The 21,095-nt window shown below is 43.7% G+C and overlaps 1 protein-coding gene across 1 annotated transcript in view; it reads left to right on the top strand.

The window, feature by feature from the left end:
* LOC135036375 (atrial natriuretic peptide receptor 1-like) overlaps positions 1 to 21,095 on the top strand; it is a 213,144-nt gene that overhangs the window by 83,435 nt on the left and 108,614 nt on the right. The window contains exon 12 of the mRNA XM_063954446.1: positions 6,546 to 6,667. Within this exon, the coding sequence (XP_063810516.1) occupies positions 6,546 to 6,667 (122 nt within the window). The remainder of the gene's footprint in view (positions 1 to 6,545; positions 6,668 to 21,095) is intronic.

Raw genomic sequence — 21,095 nt, 5'->3', positions numbered from 1 at the left:
CAGCCTGGATGGTCACCGGAGCCTTGCCGCCGGCCCCCTTGCAGATGCTGAAGTAAGAAGAGGTCCAGAATCGGCGGCAGAAGACTCCTCAGTCTTCTAAAGGTAGCGCACAGCACTGCAGCTGTGCGCCATTTTCCTCTCAGCACACTTCACACGGCAGTCACTGAGGGTGCAGGGCGCTGGGAGGGGGGCGCCCTGGGAGGCAAATGAATACCTATTTTGGCTAAAAATACCTCACATATAGCCTCCGGAGGCTATATGGAGATATTTAACCCCTGCCAGAATCCGTTAAGAGCGGGAGACGAGGCCGCCGAAAAAGGGGCGGGGCCTATCTCCTCAGCACACAGCGCCATTTTCCCTCACAGAAAGGCTGGAGGGAAGGCTCCCAGGCTCTCCCCTGCACTGCACTACAGAAACAGGGTTAAAACAGAGAGGGGGGGCACTAATTTGGCGATATGCTTATATATATATTAAGATGCTATAAGGGAAAACACTTATATAAGGTTGTCCCTATATAATTATAGCGTTTTTGGTGTGTGCTGGCAAACTCTCCCTCTGTCTCTCCAAAGGGCTAGTGGGTCCTGTCCTCTATCAGAGCATTCCCTGTGTGTGTGCTGTGTGTCGGTACGTGTGTGTCGACAGGTAGGAGGACGATGTTGGTGAGGAGGCGGAGCAATTGCCTGTAATGGTGATGTCACTCTCTAGGGAGTCGACACCGGAATGGATGGCTTATTTAGGAAATTACGTGATAATGTCAACACGCTGCAAGGTCGGTTGACGACATGAGACGGCCGACAAACAATTAGTACGGTCCAGACGTCTCAAAAACACCGTCAAGGGTTTTAAAACGCCCGTTTACTTTAGTCGGTCGACACAGACACAGACAGGGACACTGAATCCAGTGTCGACGGTGAATAAACAAACGTATTCCTTATTAGGGCCACACGTTAAAGGCAATGAAGGAGGTGTTACGTATTTCTGATACTACAAGTACCACAAAAGAGGGTATTATGTGGGATGTGAAAAAACTACCATAGTTTTTCCTGAATCAGATAAATTAAATAAAGTGTGTGATGATGCGTGGGTTCCCCCCGATAGAAAATTATGGGCGGTATACCCTTTCCCGCCAGAAGTTAGGGCGCGTTGGGAAACACCCCTTAAGGTGGATAAGGCGCTCACACGCTTATCAAAACAAGTGGCGGTACCGTCTATAGATAGGGCCGTCCTCAAGGACCAGCTGACAAGGCTGGAAAATATAATAAAAAGTATATACACACATACTGGTGTTATACTGCGGCCAGCGATCGCCTCAGCCTGGATGTGCAGAGCTAGGGTGGCTTGGTCGGATTCCCTGACTAAAAATATTGATACCCTTGACAGGGACAGTATTTTATTGACTATAGAGCATTTCTATATATGCGAGATGCACAGAGGGATATTTGCACTCTGGCATCATGAATAAACGCGATGTCCATAACTGCCAGAAGATGTTATGGACACGACAGTGGTCAGGTGATGCAGATTCCAAACGGCACAGTATGGCCGTATAAAGGAAGAGGACTTGTTTGGGGTCGGTCCATCGGACCTGGTGGTCACGGCAACTGCTGGAAAATCCACCGTTTTTTACCCTAAGTCACATCTCTGCAGAAAAAGACACCGTCTTTTCAGCCTCAGTCCTCTCGTCCCTATAAGATCATATCTGCCCAGGGATAGAGGAAAGGGAAGAAGACTGCGACAGGCAGCCTATTCCCAGGAACAGAAGCGTTCCACCGCGTCTGACAAGTTCTCAGCATGGCGCTGAGACCGTACAGGACCCCTGGATCCTACAAGTAGTATCCCGGGGGTACAGATGGGAATGTCGAGACGTTTCCCCTTCGCAGGCTCCTGAAGTCTGCTTTACCAAGTCTCCCTCCGACAAGGAGGTAGTATGGAAAAAAATTCACAAGCTGTGTTCCCAGCAGGTGACAATTAAATTACCCCTCCTACTACAGAAAAGGGGTATTATTCCACACTATATTGTGGTACTGAAGCCAGAAGGCTAGGTGAGACTTATTCTAAAAAAAAATTTTTTTTGAACACTTACAAAGGTTCAAATTAAGATGAAGTCACTCAGAGCAGTGATAACGAACCAGGAAGAAGGGGACTATATAGTGTCCCGGGACATCAGGGATGCTTACCTCTATGTCCCAAATTTGCCCTTCTCACTAAGGGTACCTCAGGTTCGTGGTGCAGAACTGTCACTATCAGTTTCAGACGCTGCCATTTGGATTGTCCACGGCACCCCGGGGTCTTTACCAAGGTAATGGCCGAATTGATGATTCTTCTTCGAAGAAAAGGCGTCTTAATTATCCCTTACTTGGACGATCTCCTGATAGGGGCATAGTCCAGGGAACAGTTGGAGGTCGGAGTAGCACTATCTCGGATACTGCTACAATCAGCACGGGTGGATTCTAAATATTCCAAAATCGCAGCTGATCCCGACGACACGTCTGCTGTGCCTAGGGATGATTCTGGACACAGTCCAGAAAAAGGTGTTTCTCCCGGAAGAGAAAGCCAGGGAGTTATCCGAGCAAGTCAGGAACCTCCTAAAAACAGTGCATCATTGCACAAGGGTCCTGGTAAAAATTGTGGCTTCCTACGAAGCAATTCCATTCGGCAGATTTCACGTAAGAACTTTTCAGTGGGATCTGCTGGACAAATGGTCCGGATCGCATCTTCAGATGCATCAGCGGATAACCCAATATCCAAGGACAAGGGTGTCTCTCCTGTGGTGGTTATAGAGTGCTCATCTTCTAGAGGGCCGCAGATTCGGCATTCAGGATTGGATGCTGGTAACCACGGAGCCCAGCCTGAGAGGCTGGGGAGCAGTCACACAAGGAAAAAATTTCCAGGGAGTGTGATCAAGTATGGAGACTTTTCTCCACATAAAAATAATGCTCTAAGCTTAGCAAGACCTCTGCTTCAAGGTCAGCCGGTATTGATCCAGTGGGAAAAACATCACGGCAGTCGCCCACGTAAACAGACAGGGCGACACAAGAAGCAGGAGGGCAATGGCAGAAACTGCAAGGACTTTTCGCTGGGCGGAAAATCATGTGATAACACTGTCAGCAGTTTTTCATCCCGGGAATGGAAACTGGGAAGCAGACTTCCTCAGCACGACCTCCACCCGGGAGAGTGGAAACTTCATTGAGAAGTTTTTTCCACATGATTGTAAACCGTTGGGAAATACCAAAGGTGGACATGATGGCGTCCCGTCTGAACAAAAAACGGGACAGGTATTGCGCCAGGTCAAGGGACCCTCAGGCAATAGATGTGGACGTTCTGGTAACACCGTGGGTGTACCAGTCGGTGTATGTGTTCCCTCCTCTGCTTCTCATACCTAAGGTGCTGAGAATTATAAGACGTAGAGGAGTAAGAACTATACTCATGGCTCCGGATTGGCCAAGAAGGACTTGGTACCCGGAACTTCAAGAGATGCTTACAGAGGTCTTATGGCCTCTGCCGCTAAGAAGGGACTTGCTTCAGCAAGTACCATGTCTGTTCCAAGACTTACCGCAGCTGCGTTTGTCGGCATGGCGATGGAAAGCCGGATCCTAAGGGAAAAAAGGCATTCCGGAAGAGGTCATTCCTACCCTGGTCAAAGCCAGAAAGGAGGTGACCGCACAACATTATCACCACGTGTGGCGAAAATTTGTTGCGTGGTGTGAGGCCAGGAAGGCCCCACAAAGAAATTTCAACTCGGTCGTTTCCTGCATTTCCTGCAAACAGGAGTGTCTATGGGCCTCAAATTGGGGTCCATTAAGGTTCAAATTCGGCCTTGTAAATTTTCTTCCAGAAAGAATTGGCTTCAGTTCCTGAAGTCCAGAAGTTTGTCAAGGGAGTATTGCATATACAAACCCCTTTTTTGTGCCTCCAGTGGCACTGTGGGATCTCAACGTAGTTCTGGGATTTCTCAAATCACATTGGTTTAAAACCAGTCAAATATGTGGATTTGCAGCATCTCACATAAAAAGTGACCATGCTCTTGGCCCTGGCCTGGACCAGGCGAGTGTCAAATTGGTGGTTTTTTCTCAAAAAAGCCCATATCTGTTTGTCCATTCGGACAGGGCAGAGCTGCGGACTCGTCCCCAGTTCTCTCCCTAAGGTGGTGTCAGTGTTTCACCTGAACCAGCTTATTGTGGTGCCTTGCACCTACTAGGGACTTGGAGGACTCCAAGTTGCTAGAAGTTGTCAGGGCCCTGAAAATATATTCCAGGACAGCTGGAGTCAGAAAATCTGACTCGCTGTTTATACTGTATGCACCCAACAAGTTGGGTGCGCCTGCTTCTAAGCAGTCGATTGCTCGTTGGATTTGTAACACAATTCAACTTGCACATTCTGAGGCAGGCCTGCCACAGTCTAAATCGGTTAAGGCCCATTCCACAAGGAAGGTGGGCTCATCTTGGGCGGCTGCCCGAGAGGTCTCGGCATTACAACTCTGCCGAGCAGCTACGTGGTCAGGGGAGAACACGTTTGTAAAATTCTACAAATTTGATATCCTGGCAAAAGAGGACCTGGAGTTCTCTCATTCGGTGCTGCAGAGTCATCCGCACTCTCCCGCCCGTTTGGGAGCTTTGGTATAATCCCCATGGTCCTTTCAGGAACCCCAGCATCCACTAGGACGATAGAGAAAATAAGAATTTACTTACCGATAATTCTATTTCTCGGAGTCCGTAGTGGATGCTGGGCGCCCATCCCAAGTGCGGATTATCTGCAATACTTGTACATAGTTACAAAAATCGGGTTATTATTGTTGTGAGCCATCTTTTCAGAGGCTCCGCTGTTATCATACTGTTAACTGGGTTTAGATCACAAGTTGTACGGTGTGATTGGTGTGGCTGGTATGAGTCTTACCCGGGATTCAAAATTCCTCCCTTATTGTGTACGCTCGTCCGGGCACAGTACCTAACTGGCTTGGAGGAGGGTCATAGGGGGAGGAGCCAGTGCACACCACCTGATCCTAAAGCTTTACTTTTTGTGCCCTGTCTCCTGCGGAGCCGCTATTCCCCATGGTCCTTTCAGGAACCCCAGCATCCACTACGGACTCCGAGAAATAGAATTATCGGTAAGTAAATTCTTATTATTTAATGGTGGCCTGTGAATTTGTCTAAACGTATTAGTTAATAGCGGGAGGAGGCTGAACTGGATCCGCCTCCAATTTGAAGTGCCAGAACGCAGTTCCACGCCGTTCCGGACCAATTTAACCCCTGATTGTCCCCTTACATTTCTGCTACCGTGCATCTAAGTTTGTTCTGCAATTCTGCAAAAACCAAATCAGGATGTGTGAAGTGTGAGTCAAACACATGCGCATACAAAAAAACATTGCTCCACGGTGTCCAACATCGTCGCTGCATCCAACACAGAATCAAGTCTTATATGTTTCATATAAATCATACTTGCCTACTCTCCTAGAATGGCCGGGAGGCTCCAGAAAATTGATTAGCCCTTCTGGACACCCAGAAGAGTGGGCAAGTCTCCAGCAGCTGGCCACTACTGCCACCCAGCCTCCCAGTTACTGAGTAAAGTGGGTGGACTGGGAGACCGATAACGCAATTCGTGCTGAATTACGCCATCATAGCTATGCCCCCTGCTGTACAATGCCGGTAATATCGGCATTGTATAGGGGGGCGTGGTCTTGATTATGTGATCATGTCCCCTCACCACCCCCTTTTGCAGCATCACGCCCCCCACCTTACCCCCTTTAATAAGCCACCCCCCGCACAGCCCCCAGCTGTGCCAGCCAAAATGTCAACAACTGTAATGTAAATGCGTAGACTGCAGCTCAAATAACTAAATTGGGTGGATGACCTGAGTAATTTTTTATTTGAATGTAATAATAATATGTAGTTGAGAGTAAGTTCTTTCCTTTTAGTTTATACAGACTACTTTAGTTTGCCAGTTATAAGCAGTATCTAATGAGACCTAGCAAAATGGCTGCCCCCTGCGGGCTTCCTTCAGTAAACTTGCTTATTATAGCAATGTAGTAGAAAATTGCAACTATGCATAACAAGAAAAATGATAGCAAGACCAGAAAGAATTCAAAATAAGTTATTTTAGTGACCATGGTCCTTTTAGTATCATGTGGATATAGCAAAGCACAGTCATAAATAAGTTGCATGTTCATCTCTGCCTAGCAAATTAAAATATAAGAAATGTATAGTTATGGCAGGGTGAGCGAATATAATACATCAAAACATACTTGTCCTTGCACTTTGCGTTGACACATCACCCCATTGTCTCTACAGAGAGCCTGCAATTGCTTACTTAGGGATCCATTAATGACCTATGTTTCCAAGGGAGCCCTACAGTAATGCTTTGCATTGCAAAAGGTGTGCAAATCTTACTACTTATAAACTGGTAACTACTCATTTCATTTGATTTGATTTTATAAATGTGCTCTCTTGTTCCTATTGTTATTTGTTTTTTTTATTTATGCTTAATATAATTTCTCATTTTATTTTAGGGAATTGACATTAAAGTAATTCAGGTATGTTTTGTGCTTTTAGGTTTTCTTTCGCTAATGATATAGCACATGGCATGGCATATCTACATCAACATAAAATATACCATCCACGGCTTAAATCCACTAACTGTGTCATTGATGACCGATGGGTTTGTAAAATCACAGGTAAGTTTATTATGTGCATATTAAATGTTAAATATTTTTTGTTGTTTATGATGAAACAGGAGACCAGAAATAAAGTTAGGATAATGTGCTTCTTTCTGACAGCCGCAAACTGCTTGGTAAGAATGTCACTAGCAGCTGATATATGAGACTTAAGTTGGGTACACACTTAGCGATACATAGTGAACTAAGGGGATGATTCAGACCTGATCGCTGCTGTGTGTTTTCGCATAGTAACCGTTTAGGGGGGCGCGGTCCGGGCAACGCAGGTGTGCCCAGACCGTGCGCGGGGTGGGCCACAGCGACTGCGTGACGTCACACGCAGCCGCTGCGACCCTCACAGCGACAAGTAGCTACTCTTTAAGTACAAAAGCATCGCCGCTGTGCATGTTTTTGTACTTGTGCGATGGGGTAGGGCCGGACATGCGTGGCGGACTCGCCCTGTGCTGGACGTCCACCCGCATGTCAGGGAAGCTGACCGTAGATGTGCTACATCTACGATCAGGTCTAAATTGGGCCCTATATCGCTCATTTTCCCCTTCCTGAGCGATATAGAGCCTAATTCAGACCTGATCGGTCCTGTGCGAGTTTGCAGAGGTTTGTGATCAGATAGTCGACGCCCAGACAGAGTGAATACCAGCCCCATGCAAGTCTGCATACGCCGTGCGAAAAGCTTTTCATACGCCAGTCAGCTGCAAATCTGTGCACAACTCACTCACCATTGAAGGTTTTTCCAGTCTGTGCGTAGCCCAGGTCCTACTCCTACAGTGCGATAGCAACAGGCTGTTCGGGGGCCGGAGCTACCATCACACACCCTCCCTGAAAACGCTTGGGGATGCCTGCATTTTTCCTGACACTCCCAGAAAATGGGCAGTTACCATCCCCAAACGTCCATTTCCTGTCAATAAACTTGCGTACGTCTAGTGATAAAATAAAAATGCTGGATTCTTTCGCTGTTTGGCCTCGGGTGTGCGCACTATGATCTGTACGCATGCACAGTCAATCGATAATCGGCAGCCTTACGAATTCGCACAAAAGCGATCAGGCCTGAATTAGGCCCATAGTTTACTATATCGCCCAGTGTGTATGCCGTTGCCACCGAGCGATGCGCTGCCCCGCGGGTCATTAATGCCTTGGCCATGCATGCAGCTCAATTACTAGCTCGCATTCATTTTCACAGTACTTTTGCCCTACATGCACAATAAGATTTTCTTCTAGTCTTCAAACCTTGAAGTGTTCCCTGGAAACTCACCTCTTCAGATAAGCTTATCAAATGCCAGAACCACCTACCTAACCATGCTGGGGCCTGTACTTCACTGTAACAAAAAAAAGGCCCAGTTTTATTGAATAAAACCAATAGATAGGGAAAAATCTATCTGGGATACGGTCATTAGGTCAACAACACTTAGGTCGACAGTCATTAGGTTGACCACTATTGGTCGACATGCATTCGGTTGACATGGTCACTAGGTCGACATGAGTTTTTCACGAATTTTTTCATTTTTTGAACTATTTCATACTTTACGATCCACGTAGACTACGATTGGGAATAGTAACCTGTGCCGAGCGCAGTGGTAGCGGAGCGAGGCACCTTGCCCGAAGCATGGCGAGTGAAGCGAGCCATGCAAGGGGACACAGTGCAGTAATTGGGGTTCCTCATCACTTTACGAGGAAAACTACACCAAAAAAAGTAAAAAAAACTCATGTCAACCTTTTTCAAGGTCGACCTAGTGACCATGTCGACCTAATGCATGTCAACCAATAGTGGTCGACCTAATGACTGTTGACCTAAGTGTGGTCGACCTAATTACCCATACCCAATCTATCTATCTATCTATCTATCTATCTATCTATCTATCTATCTATCTATCTATCTCTCTATCTCATAACTATGGTATCTGTCTCATCTCTACAGTATCTCATATCTATATATAGCATGTCTACAGTATCTATCTAAAGGGACAGGCTAGATGGACCAAGTGGTTTTATCTGTCATCAAATTCTATATTCTATATTTCTATAAAGAACTTGGGTAAATCATTCCCACTGATCTATAAAGGGAGATTACAGATCAGTTTAAATGAAAAGGAAGAGGTGATAGACCATGAACAATGAACAATGTATAGTCAGAGCTAGGTTAAGACCCCATGGGACAGACTCCAGGCAGGATAATAGCAAGAACTTCCTCTCGCCTCCGAGTGTTATTGCCAAAATGCCTTTCCCGAGGGATTTCCCTGCAATTTTACATTGGGGGTCATTCCGAGTTGTTCGCTATTTTTTTCGTTCGCACAAGGTATGTGCAAAATTGCGAACATGTGGCAAAATTGCGAAATTCCGCCCCCAACGTATTTTTGCTAATTCGTACGCAGTATTACACAAAGTGGGCATACGCGAAATGACATCGCAGCAATGCGAAACCATCGCAGCAATGCGAAACCATCGCATTAACACATACTTCATCGTAAAAATCCAAAGTTTTAGTAGATTTACACATTCATCTTAAAAGTGCACACTTTTGCGGACAAACGCTCCACAATGAGGTTTTTTCCCTATTCAGTGGAATTACACCTTTCTGTTAAAAGTCCACAAGCCCTCCTCAATTACGAAACCAATTAGTGTAATTAATGACAATGGTCCTGACCAATTAAGTCTCCAAAGAATACCAGAAGAACACTTTGTAGCCATAATTGGCCATAAACATTGATGTTGAAAATTTACAAATATAGATATGGTAAATTTTCCTGGTCTAATGCAAATGTTCGAAGTATTGTGTATATGTGTAGTGTGTGAATAAATGTGTTTTCATGTATTTAGAATCCATAACCTCCTAACGTGTTTTAAAAAAAAAAAATTTGGTGTTGTATTTTTAAGAATTTAATCTTAAGTAAGATGTGTGAACTGTTTAAGGTCACCAATTTCTGCACGCCAATGTGCTGTTCCTTTATAGCATAAATAAACACAACACCCACTTAACTTCAACAATTTTTATTGTTTTATTTTTTATTTTTTTATTTTAAAGAAATTAAAATGAGAACAAAATGAAAATTAGAAAATTAGAAAAAAAATTCGATTGCCTCTATGTCGGCAATTACAGCCCTTAAATTGGCTTTTAGGCGTACTAAAAGTGCAGGCAAACTGGTGGGATCTCCAACTGCAGCATCTGAAAAGAAGAGTCAAAGAAAACATTACTAACTTACTCATATTACCTATTATACAAGCAGGGCACAAAGCACACTTTAATGCAGGCATGTCCAAACTGAGGCCCTCCAGCTGTTGTGAAACTACATATACCAGCATGCCTTGACACAGTTTTGGGGTCAGAGAATGGAAAACTGTGTCAGGGCATGCTGGGATGTGTAGTTTCTCAGCAGCTGGAGGGCCGCAGTTTGGACAGGCCTGCTTTAATGCATAAGTGACTACATCATGGCTGTTTTAAGGATAAATCAGTAGCAGAACAACACACAAGCCTGCTCAGCAATGTTTTTTTGTTTATTTAAAGAAAGTGTACCACACCATGGGGTACATTTACTACTACGGGAGTTCTATTTAAGATGGGACGTTGACCATAGCAACCAATCAAAATTTACATATTATCTTGTAGAAGTGGTCAAAAAAATTACAAGTATAATCTTATTGGTTGCTATGGGCAACATCCCATGTTAAAGAGAACTACCATCTTAGTAAATGTTACACCATGTTGGCATTCATTCACATCTGGAGTGAAGAGAATTCAATTTTTGGGTGTTTGGCCCTGCATCATCACACTGCATATCAACATCTTCAGTAGGACAACATATCCTAGCATGCCCACACTCCCTGAAAGCCGACCTTACTAAATAAGGTCAAACAGGTTTGGATAAATACAATAAGCATTTTGTGAGTCTAACTTTCACACCACAAATCATTGTGTTGTTAGGCTGGCTAACAAAGTGAAGCATGTGATTTGAAAGTGCAAACATTATGAATGCACAGGCACAAGTGTAAAAGACTAACAACATACTAAACTCCACTCAGGTATAAATGTTAGCCTGAAAACCGAGCACATATAAACCATGTTGTCCTGGCAACCCTGTCGAACTAATGAGTGTCGACCTAGAGTGGACACACAAAACATTGCACACATAAACACTGTACATATAATGACACTCACAAAAATTTCAAGGCAACATGTAGACCATGAATAATAACACAAATATTTTTCCTTGGTACAAGATTTCCAACAGTACAACAGGGCATGTTTTGACATTGCAAGTGTAAGTAGGTAATCATTATTTTTAAAATGTTAAAACACTTACTTTCCTCTGCAACATGATGAACCCCACTAATTCCTTCAGGGGCTTCTTCTGCCCATTCACTGGGTGGGGAAGGCGGCTGGATGGGGGAAGGAGGCTGGATGGGGGAAGGAGGCTGGATGGGGGAAGGAGGCTGGATGGGGGAAGGAGGAGGGATTGGGGAAGGAGGAGGGATGGGGGAAGGAGGCTGGATGGGGGAAGGAGGAGGGATTGGGGATGTTATTTCAGAGGGTGGGTCTGATTGAGAGGGCGAGGGGGGCAGAGAGAGTGTTTGGCCAATAGAGGGTGAGGGGGGCTGAGAAGGGGAGTTGGAAGGAGAAGGAGAAGGGGACTGGGAAGGAGGAGAAGGGGGCACAGAAGGAGAAGGAGAAGGGGACTGGGAAGGAGGAGAAGGGGGCACAGAAGGAGAAGAAGAAGGGGACTGGGAAGGAGGAGAAGGGGGCACAGAAGGAGAAGGAGAAGGGGACTGGGAAGGAGGAGAAGGGGGCACAGAAGGAGAAGGGGACTGGGAAGGAGGAGAAGGGGGCACAGAAGGAGAAGGAGAGGTGGGCAGAGAAGGGGACTGGGAAGGGGAGGGGGACTGGGAAGCTAAGGGGGACTGGGAAGCTGAGGGGGACTGGGAAGCTGAAGGGGACTGGGAAGGGGAGGGGGACTGGGAGGGGGGGGGGACTGAGAAGGGGAGGGGGGCTGAGAAGGGGCCTGATCTTGCCTCCCTGCAGCAGCTTGCCGTTGTGGTGGTCCTAGAATGATACAGTATATGTATTATATTTTGTGTTGCATGTCAAATTTAATAAACACCATTTGACAATTACACTGTTCTGTCCCATGTAAAAGACACAGGGCTAACAATTTATATTTTTGTAAAAAATTAAATCTGTTGATGTTGTCCATAGCAACCAATCTGATTATACATAACATTTTTGAAGCTCATTACTGAATCTATTCCATTGAGTCATATTGATTGGTATAGGCAACATCACCAGATCTCTATTTAACCCACCTTATTATATTGACACCACTGATCAAGTTATTTGGTACAGTTTCCAGCCTGTGTAGCAATTCAGGACAACATGCACTTGTTTAGAATCACTTTGCTACAGTCAGTACTGCTTGCCCTAACCACACACACTGTCATATTTATTAAACTAGTTCAGTCAGTGTGGCAATTTACATACTATCACTCAGTGTAAATTTGCACAGTGTATGCTAATAATCTCTGTGTTATGTAATGTAACTTACTGCGTGCACGTAGTTGGCGTATTTGATGGCGGAGCTCCGCCAACAGTTCAGGAGTCCTCCTGCGGAGATCACTCCATCTCCTCTCAAGTTGGATGATGGTCCGCCTGCTGCGGACCTCCGCGTAGGCCTCGCGCTTAACCCGATTTGGGATAAAGCGTCCTACGCGGCCTACGCGGCGGTCCATCACCGCTACCAGTACGCGGAGCTCCCGCCTGGTAAAAGGTGCTGCACGCATCATGGCAATGGCGTTTTCCTTATTTGGGCATATATTTATAGTGTGTGTTGGCATGTGATTGGTCGAAAATATATGTTGTCATCTAAATAAACTTTATTGATGTGTGCATTGACAAAACTTTATTGCTGGCTGCAGTGCTGTGAAGAGTAGAGGGGTGTTCGCTAGAGCGGTAATACGCAGTCGCGGAAGTGTATGACAATAAACGCACCAATTACACACACACACACACACACACACACACACTTTTATGATAAAAATAAAAAACCAGTGTACTCACCACTTTTTGTATGAGCAATCAGCTGCACAGTCACAAAGTGTTCAACATTTAGTATCATATGTTGTTTGATAATTTCAAGAAAACAGAAATGGAAATTAAACATTTTTGTATAAAAATTTGTACCAACTTAAAAGAAAATGAAAGAAAAAACACACATTGTAAGGTTAACATGTTAGAATATTTACATAAACAAATAAGAATATATTCACACACACCAAAACAATTACACAATGAGCTTTCAATAGCTACCTTAATGACATCATAGCAAAATTAACACAAACAGACAGTGATTTTCTATCTTAAAAATGTATAAAATAATATAAACTATACCTGAAATATTCTTGCACAATGCGTGCCCTTACTTCACTGCCCCTCCGGGAAACACTCCCCCCACCGTATCTCCGCCCAACCCCTTGCTCCTCATCAGGCAATTCCTCTGTTTGAGGAAGCTCCACGCGACTCCTTACAGCGATGTTATGGAGGATAGCGCACAGGACCACTATTTTACTTGCCATCTCCGGCGAATACATGATGTCGCCACCAGTGCGGTGGAGCACACGAAAGCGTCCTTTAAGGACACCAATTGTGCGCTCCACCAGCTGTCTAGTGGCAGTAAGCGCGGAGTTAAATGCCGTCTGTGGTCCTGGCCTGGGCTAACGGTAAGGAGTCATGAGCCAGGGGGTGCAAGGATATCCACGATCTCCTGTTTGATGAGAAGAAAATATTTTAATTATAATATTATATTTGAAAAATATTAGTGTTATAAAAATTTAAAAAAACTCACCCAATAACCACATGTCTTGTCCTTGCCTCGATCTTAATCTCTGCCATATCCCTGATTGTCTAATTACATAGGCATCATGGGAGTTCCCCGGGAACTTCGCATTCAGGGACAGGATCTGGAGGGATGGCCCACAAACAACCATTACATTCAGAGAATGAAACAGTTTCCTGTTTCTATAAATTTCTTCATTATGTCTTGGTGGCACAATAGCTACATGTGTGCCATCCACAACCCCAATAACATGTGGGAAGCGACTACCACCTTCCTCAAATTGCCGCTTCACCACATCTAGGGCACCAACATCCAAAGGCATAGCAATAAATTGCTTAACACGCTTGATGAAAGCCTGGCTGACACGCCGTAGGACCTTACTGAACTGGCCCTGCGACATGCCAACCAGATCTCCCACCACATGCTGGTATGAACCAGTGGCAACAAAATGTAACACAGCAAGGAATTGTGTCAATGGTGTTATTGCTGTAGGATACCGAATTGAAGGTTCAAGATCACTCTCTATTATGGAGAGAGTGTCTAGGATTAGATGAGGTGGCAGCCTGTATCTTCGCAAAACCACATCATCAGGCATCCCAAAAAGGAGGACACGGGTACGGAAAATTGGTGGCCTAGCACGCCTCCATTGCCTTGGTTGATGAGGAGCCGGTTGCGGTTGGAGGGCTGGCAGCGGTTGGGGTGGGAGTGGTTCCGTGGGTTGGGGTGGGAGGGCTTCAGCAGCCACAAAAATCGACATCACCAACTTAAAATGAAGGTAAGAATATTTTAAAAAAAACATAAATTCAAAACACACATTGTCATCCATAATCAAAGTCAAAGTGTATGGGTGTTAACTTACTGCAGGAGCATACGACATTTCTTCAGGAATAAATGACGGGACAAAATTTCAAAATGGGAAACAAAAGTGAAAAAAAAATTAGCTAAGTATTTCAAACATAGGTTAACATCACAATTACAAAAGTTTGAAAGATTACAAACATACCCATATAATAACAGCAACAATATATATTATAACAACTAAGTATGAATAATGTAACTGAGTTTTATAATTAGATCCTAAATATTAAAAAAAGTGGTCCCTTTAGTAGCTATTACAGCCAAGAACAGCCCTACTTTGAGCATAATAAAAACTTGGAAACATCCAAAATTAAATTTAAATAAAACATTAATGTGCCAAAAAACATAAGATACACACTTTTTACACACACATACTCAAGGACACACAGGGATAGGGTACTTACCTGCTCAATAAATGGCAAGTCACTTGCTGCAGATAGTTCCAAAAATAAAAATGGCTAATTGCCCACAAACAAAATAAGGATACTTTCTCCAAATAACTGACACCTACAAGAGACACACAAGGAGGCTAAGAGATCATATAGACAATTACCAAAAAGAATAAAAAACACAGGGATAGGGTACTTCCCTGCTCAATAAATGGCAAGTCACTTGCTGCAGATAATTCCAAAAATAAAAATGGCTAATTGCCCACAAACAAAATAAGGATACTTTCTCCAAATAACTGACACCTACAAGAGACACACAAGGAGGCTAAGAGATCATATAGATAATTACCAAAAAGAATAAAAAACACAGGGATAGGGTACTTACCTGCTCAATAAATGGCAAGTCACTTGCTGCAGATAATTCCAAAAATAAAAATGGCTAATTGCCCACAAACAAAATAAGGATACTTTCTCCAAATAACTGACACCTACAAGAGACACACAAGGAGGCTAAGAGATCATATAGACAATTACCAAAAAGAATAAAAAACACAGGGATAGGGTACTTACCTGCTCAATAAATGGCAAGTCACTTGCTGCAGATAATTCCAAAAATAAAAATGGCTAATTGCCCACAAACAAAATAAGGATACTTTCTCCAAATAACTGACACCTACAAGAGACACACAAGGAGGCTAATAGCACAAAAAAAACTTGCTAACAAATATAACATACACACTGTAAAGTACAGGTTAAAAAAAAACATATGGCATACTAATCCATTTAAATAACAAACATATATCCTCCCAAATACAGAAACCCACCTCCATTGCACCACCAAACATACTTGCCTTTACAAATGACTAATGTAGGAATACTCACAAACGAAACTTCGCAAAAAAAGCGCACTACGCTCTACATGCTATAAGCTAATAAACGGACATCTGTATGCTTGACAATGCAAAAAATACTCACTCTGCAAAGTACAAAAGACGACCACCTTCTCTGACAAAACACACCAGCTACTTTCATCATACACCCACTCACACAGCTTGCAAACCAGGCCCTTAAATAAGCAGTACAATCAGTCACACTATTAGCATAATTTACACCTGTGTGAATTTACGCTGCGCACGTACCTATAAAAACTTACACACCTGTGCGTACAAACATGTCATTACCAACATGGCTACTCGTGAGTTTTTAGCAGCAGAGATGGACCGCTTGTAGCGGCAGCAGGCAGATTTGGCACAAAGACGTATCGCATTGCAGCGGCGAATGCTGGAATCCGCCTCTGCGGATTCTGAAGAAGCAGGACTCAGTACTAGAGACATTCCAGCTTCTGATACCCAACAGTTAAGTGGGGTTACCCTTCCAGACACACATACTGGGCAAACTGAGGGAGATTCAGCATTAGCCACACAACAACAACATACAGAAGCTGCTAGTGACGAGGAAGATGGTGAGGAGCAACAGGACCAAAGCTCACAGGCTACTTCAAGACGTAAAAAAAGGCAGCCAGCATTCACTAAGAGGGAGTTGCGTGTTTTGGTCACGCAGGCCATGTAAAAAATACATAGAGGACCGAAAAACATGGGTGCTGCTACGAAAGAACGCATCTGGAGGGACATCACTCATTCTGTGAATGAAGTCGGCTCTATCGTCCGAACATCACAGGAAGTTAGACGACGGTAAGTGCATCTTGGCAGTCCATTATCTGTGCTAAGTAGTCTTCAAAAGGTAGTTACATGTGATGTTGTGTATAGCAAACAAAAGCAGAACATGTGTCCTATATATTATTACCAAAAATATTAATACTCTACCTTGCCCCTATTTTTCTAAACATATGTAGTTGGGCCGACTTCAAATCCCGCCTGAAGGGCAAGAGGGCTGCGGAGTGGAATGCCCCAAGGGCTACAGGTGGAGGACCAGCTGTCGCTGTGGAGTATACAGAGTTGGAGGAGATAGCGATGGACTCTGTGAGTTATGAGGAGGGGCAAAGGAGTGTCTCATATGGACACGGACCTGCCTGAAATCCTGACGGCACATGACTTGCCAGGTAAGTTTACACACATATTTTATTTTGGATTTTTTGTAAAATACAAAAGTCTCATATTATTTTTTTCTACTCTTTTTCCCACACATTCTTCTATTTGCTTTGCACATAACACAGCACAGGGGGGTGATCAGGTCGAGTCACAGGAGGGTTATGTGGCTGAGGCTGAGGTGGAGGGACCTAGTGGCTCGGGTAGTGTGGGACCCCAAATCCCACCTATCCAGGTTCCAACTGGCCCCCCCACCCAACCCTCTGCTATCCCGGAGATCCTGCTTGAAATTGCTAGGTATGGTGAGAGCCTAAATGCATTTCAGGACAGGATGATCCGGGAGGTAAGCCAGATAGCTGACCGGCTCACTGAGCACAGAACCAGTGTGGAGCAAGGTGTGGCTCAACTCTGCCAAGGTCTGGCAGAGATCAGGCAGGGACAAGATCAACTTGCCTCCTCATTCCAAAGCCTTGCAAATAACATCTTGCAAGGGCTCCAGGCCATCGCTGTCTCCCTTGCCCACAGTGGCAGAGAGCCAGCCACATCAGCTCCCTCCCCTGCCCCTGCCCAGGAAGAAGATCCCACTGGGCAGGGCCCACGAAGTTCGCTCCACAGACCAAGCCAAGAAGAACAGCATCAGGCGGGGAAAAAAAGAAGAAAGTGATGTCTCTCCAGATGGGCAGCACCCATGTTTTACATGTTGTCTCTATGTATTTTTTGTGTAGGCTTGTGTGGCCAGAATGGCTAACTCCCTCTTAGTGAAATATATTATTTGTTTTTTGAGATATTTGTAGCCTGTGAGCTTTTTTCCAAGTACACCAGAGCCATCTTCCTCATCCTAGTGTGCTGTGTATTGTTGTGTGTGTGTGGTGGCTCATGAATCTTTCTAAGTTCCCCCAAATATATTTGTCTGGCAGGGTGTTTACACCATATTATTATTATTTTTTTTAAATATTATTTTGTCAGAAGCTGGAGTTTCCCTAGTACTGAGTTCTGCTATTTCATTTGTGTCAATGCCATCTGCTTGCTGCTTGGTCCATCTTTGCCTGTGATACTCACCTGTAGCCATGTTGTTTTGATCTCGAAATATATTACAGTAGTAATAAATTATTGTTAAAAAAAATGTGTCCTTTATTTAAGTTAATGCATTATGTTAATCTTAGTCCGTGAAAGTTTAGCAAAGCATATAGACACTTGGGGAACAAGGAAAAATTTAAAAACAAAAACAAAAAAAAATTGCATCTTGAAAAATGCAACAGGTTTGACTTGCAACACACTTTAATTGCCATATTACAAAAAAAGACACAACTCAGGTTTGGGATTACTATGGGCAACAGGACAGAAATTTAAACCTTGACAGATATTCAAAGCAAATATAAAAGTTTTATGTTAAGTGTATGCTGCATTATGTTGGTCCTGATATTTGGGATATACAAAGGTAACATTTTATGTAGTTTAGATGTTGCTGATGTAGTTTATAAGTTTGGTTAATTTCAGTTGTTTGCATTTTGTAGTATTTAAAACATTAAAGAATGCACTTAACATAATTTTTAAAAAACAAAACTTGAACAAAAATAAAAGCCATATTTGGCAGCGTGACAGATTTATAGGTGCTTAGAATTGCTGTTTGAAGTACTTCAGCAGAGCAGTGTTTAGCAAGTAATTGGACAACAGATGAATGTGCTCTCCAATTAACTGGTAATTAGTGCATACACACTTGTAACACTAGTTCGCAAATGCAGAGTAACTGCAGACCTACTCGGCTGCTGCAGCAAGATAGCGAGGCTTTGCTATGTTAAGTTTCATTGTGAAAAAGCAGTTTTGCAAAAAACACGCCTACTGCTAGTTGCATATTCCCACACTAGACGCCCACTTTCACGCCCATGTCGTCAGAATGCGAAGTCGCGCCTCTGTCACGCCTTCGCCACTCCCCGTTTTCGTTTCTGTGTTACGAGCAGTTTTCTTTGTTGTATTTCTGCACAAGAGTCGTATCGCTCTGCTCGTGCATGCATATTTACGCTTTTGCGCATGCGCGTTTACTTGTTTTCGGGCCGTTTGCGATGCGATGAATCTCTGCGATCAACTCGGAATGAGGGCCATTGTACCAACATAATGTAACTTATCCCTAACATTTGTTGATCTTATTTTTATTGAAATTTGGAGAGATTGTCATTAGACACCACAATGCTGCAGTTTGCCCTTGACTACTTTAGAAGCTTACTAGTTACACCGACTGCTGACCCAATGTCCTGCCATGGAGTAAAGTCAAGACATTGGCAAATGGAAGGCTAGCTGGGGCACTAACTGGGAGAATAAAACAAATGCTGAATTAACAGTAAAAATATTATAAATGCCCTAAGTGCCTACTGGTATCCAGGCAGGATCTTACAGTAGGTTGATTAATGGGTGATCCAACTCCATCCATGGTGACCACATATTTCCTCCTCGATGTGTGCCATCTAAACTACTCCTGTTTACATATTTTCTAAAAATAGAGATTACATTTTCCATTGTGCTAGGACAAAAGGATACATTTCATTTACAATGCTTTGGTATACTTACTTTTAAGCAATTTGAGCCTTTGTGGCTGTTAATTGAACATGTTTTAATACTTACTGCTTTCAAGGAGAACAAGCCTTGCATAGTAAATGTGGCCCATTATTCTCTTTGTTAAGTACAGTACAGAGCAATGAGTTTTTAAAGAGATCCTAAATCATTTCAATCCTTCCTTGTTTATCTGGTGTCCTCTGTGGTATTGGCATTTATGCTTTAGGGTTGTCATTATTAGAGACGAGAAACATTATTATTATAAATTTGGAAAACTGATTCATATACTGACATATCCTTCTGAATTGTTACTAAATTGCCTTTGATAGGATATGATCACATTTTTGTTACTACTCTTTATCTCGTTGTTTTTCCTACGTTACCTTGTTTTAAAGTGGTCAGGTATAGAATAAACTTTAGCCTCCCAAATATTGTAAATGTTCAAAGCATCACAGAATATTTCAAAAGAGTTGATTTTATCTTGTGAGAGGCAGAAATCTGTTCACACGTGTTAGCAAGGTCAGAGCTGCATGTGACAGTGGCTCAGTCATGGCGTGTGGTGGGAAATGGAGGTAAGCAGGAGGCCACAGACTGAGACTTAGATAATGGAAGAAACAGGGAGAGCACAACGAGTACAGAGTAGTGTAATTAGGCTAACCAACTAATGCAGAACTATTGTGTTGTCAGATGATATGAAAGGCATGAAAAAGTTCGAGCACTTTACATACTAATCAGAATCAGGCCCAAAGTTATTGCTCATGAACTAGAATCAAAAGGGAGAAATCATAGATGGCCATCAAAGGAGCCATTAGTGTTTAGCATCTATAGGCACAAGACTGTAGATAGGCACTAAACTGGTACAGTGCAACAGTGGGAAACCATCTGTGGTTCGACCCATCAATGGACATCCCTGCTCTGTGACACAGTAGGCGGCAGGCCAATCAGGGAAGGTGGTGGGACTAAGAATGACCATGAGGAGGGGTGACTAAGCTCTGTGCCCCCTGACCACAGAAGAAAATAAAACATTGCTGCCTCTGTGTCATCCATGGTGGAAAACCATGAGATCTCCACCATCGGTGACAAGCTATCAACCTCTAGTGGCAAACCATTGATGAGAGGACTATACTATAGACTATACTATAGAGGCAGGTTCTGAGAGAGACTTAGGGATCAGATGGGTTAGAATTGTGGATCAGCACAGGAGAAGTCTTTGAAGTAGGAATGAGATAAGATAATCAAAAAGAAGGTAAGGTGTACAATAGATACTGAACAAACTATGTGGGAAAGTATCTTTGTGATCATGTCAATGATTTTTAAGGGGAGGCGTTCATGTGGGCCATGGATAATGGGATTTAGTCTATGACTTTGCAGTATGGCATAGTGAATGTGGAGCAGCTAGAAAGGAAGATCCGATTTACCATGGCATTTAGAATGTATTGCAAGGACAGATAGGTCAGAGGAAGCCCAGGAGGAGGTGTAATAGCCAGTACAGAAGATAAGAAGAGAATAGTTAATGGTTATGAAGAAGCACCATACAGTAATGTGCCCATCAGTGATAACTAATAGCATGCACTTTTTGCATAGCCAGAATAAAGTGGAGGTGCAGAGCATACTGTACCCCAGGCCCCCTTCTATCAGGGGGTTCCCCGGCGGAGCACTCTGGCAGCACTAGCTCTCCATCTTGTGCAGCAGCAGAACCAGGCAGCCAGGATGTAAGCAGGACAGTATGCAGTACAGAGACACAGGAGTATCAGGTTTCATAAGATACCGACAG

Source organism: Pseudophryne corroboree, chromosome 1, assembly GCF_028390025.1.
Source record: "Pseudophryne corroboree isolate aPseCor3 chromosome 1, aPseCor3.hap2, whole genome shotgun sequence".
In the NCBI taxonomy this organism is placed as follows: Eukaryota; Metazoa; Chordata; class Amphibia; order Anura; family Myobatrachidae; genus Pseudophryne; species Pseudophryne corroboree.
This window is presented reverse-complemented; position numbering and strand designations above follow the sequence as displayed.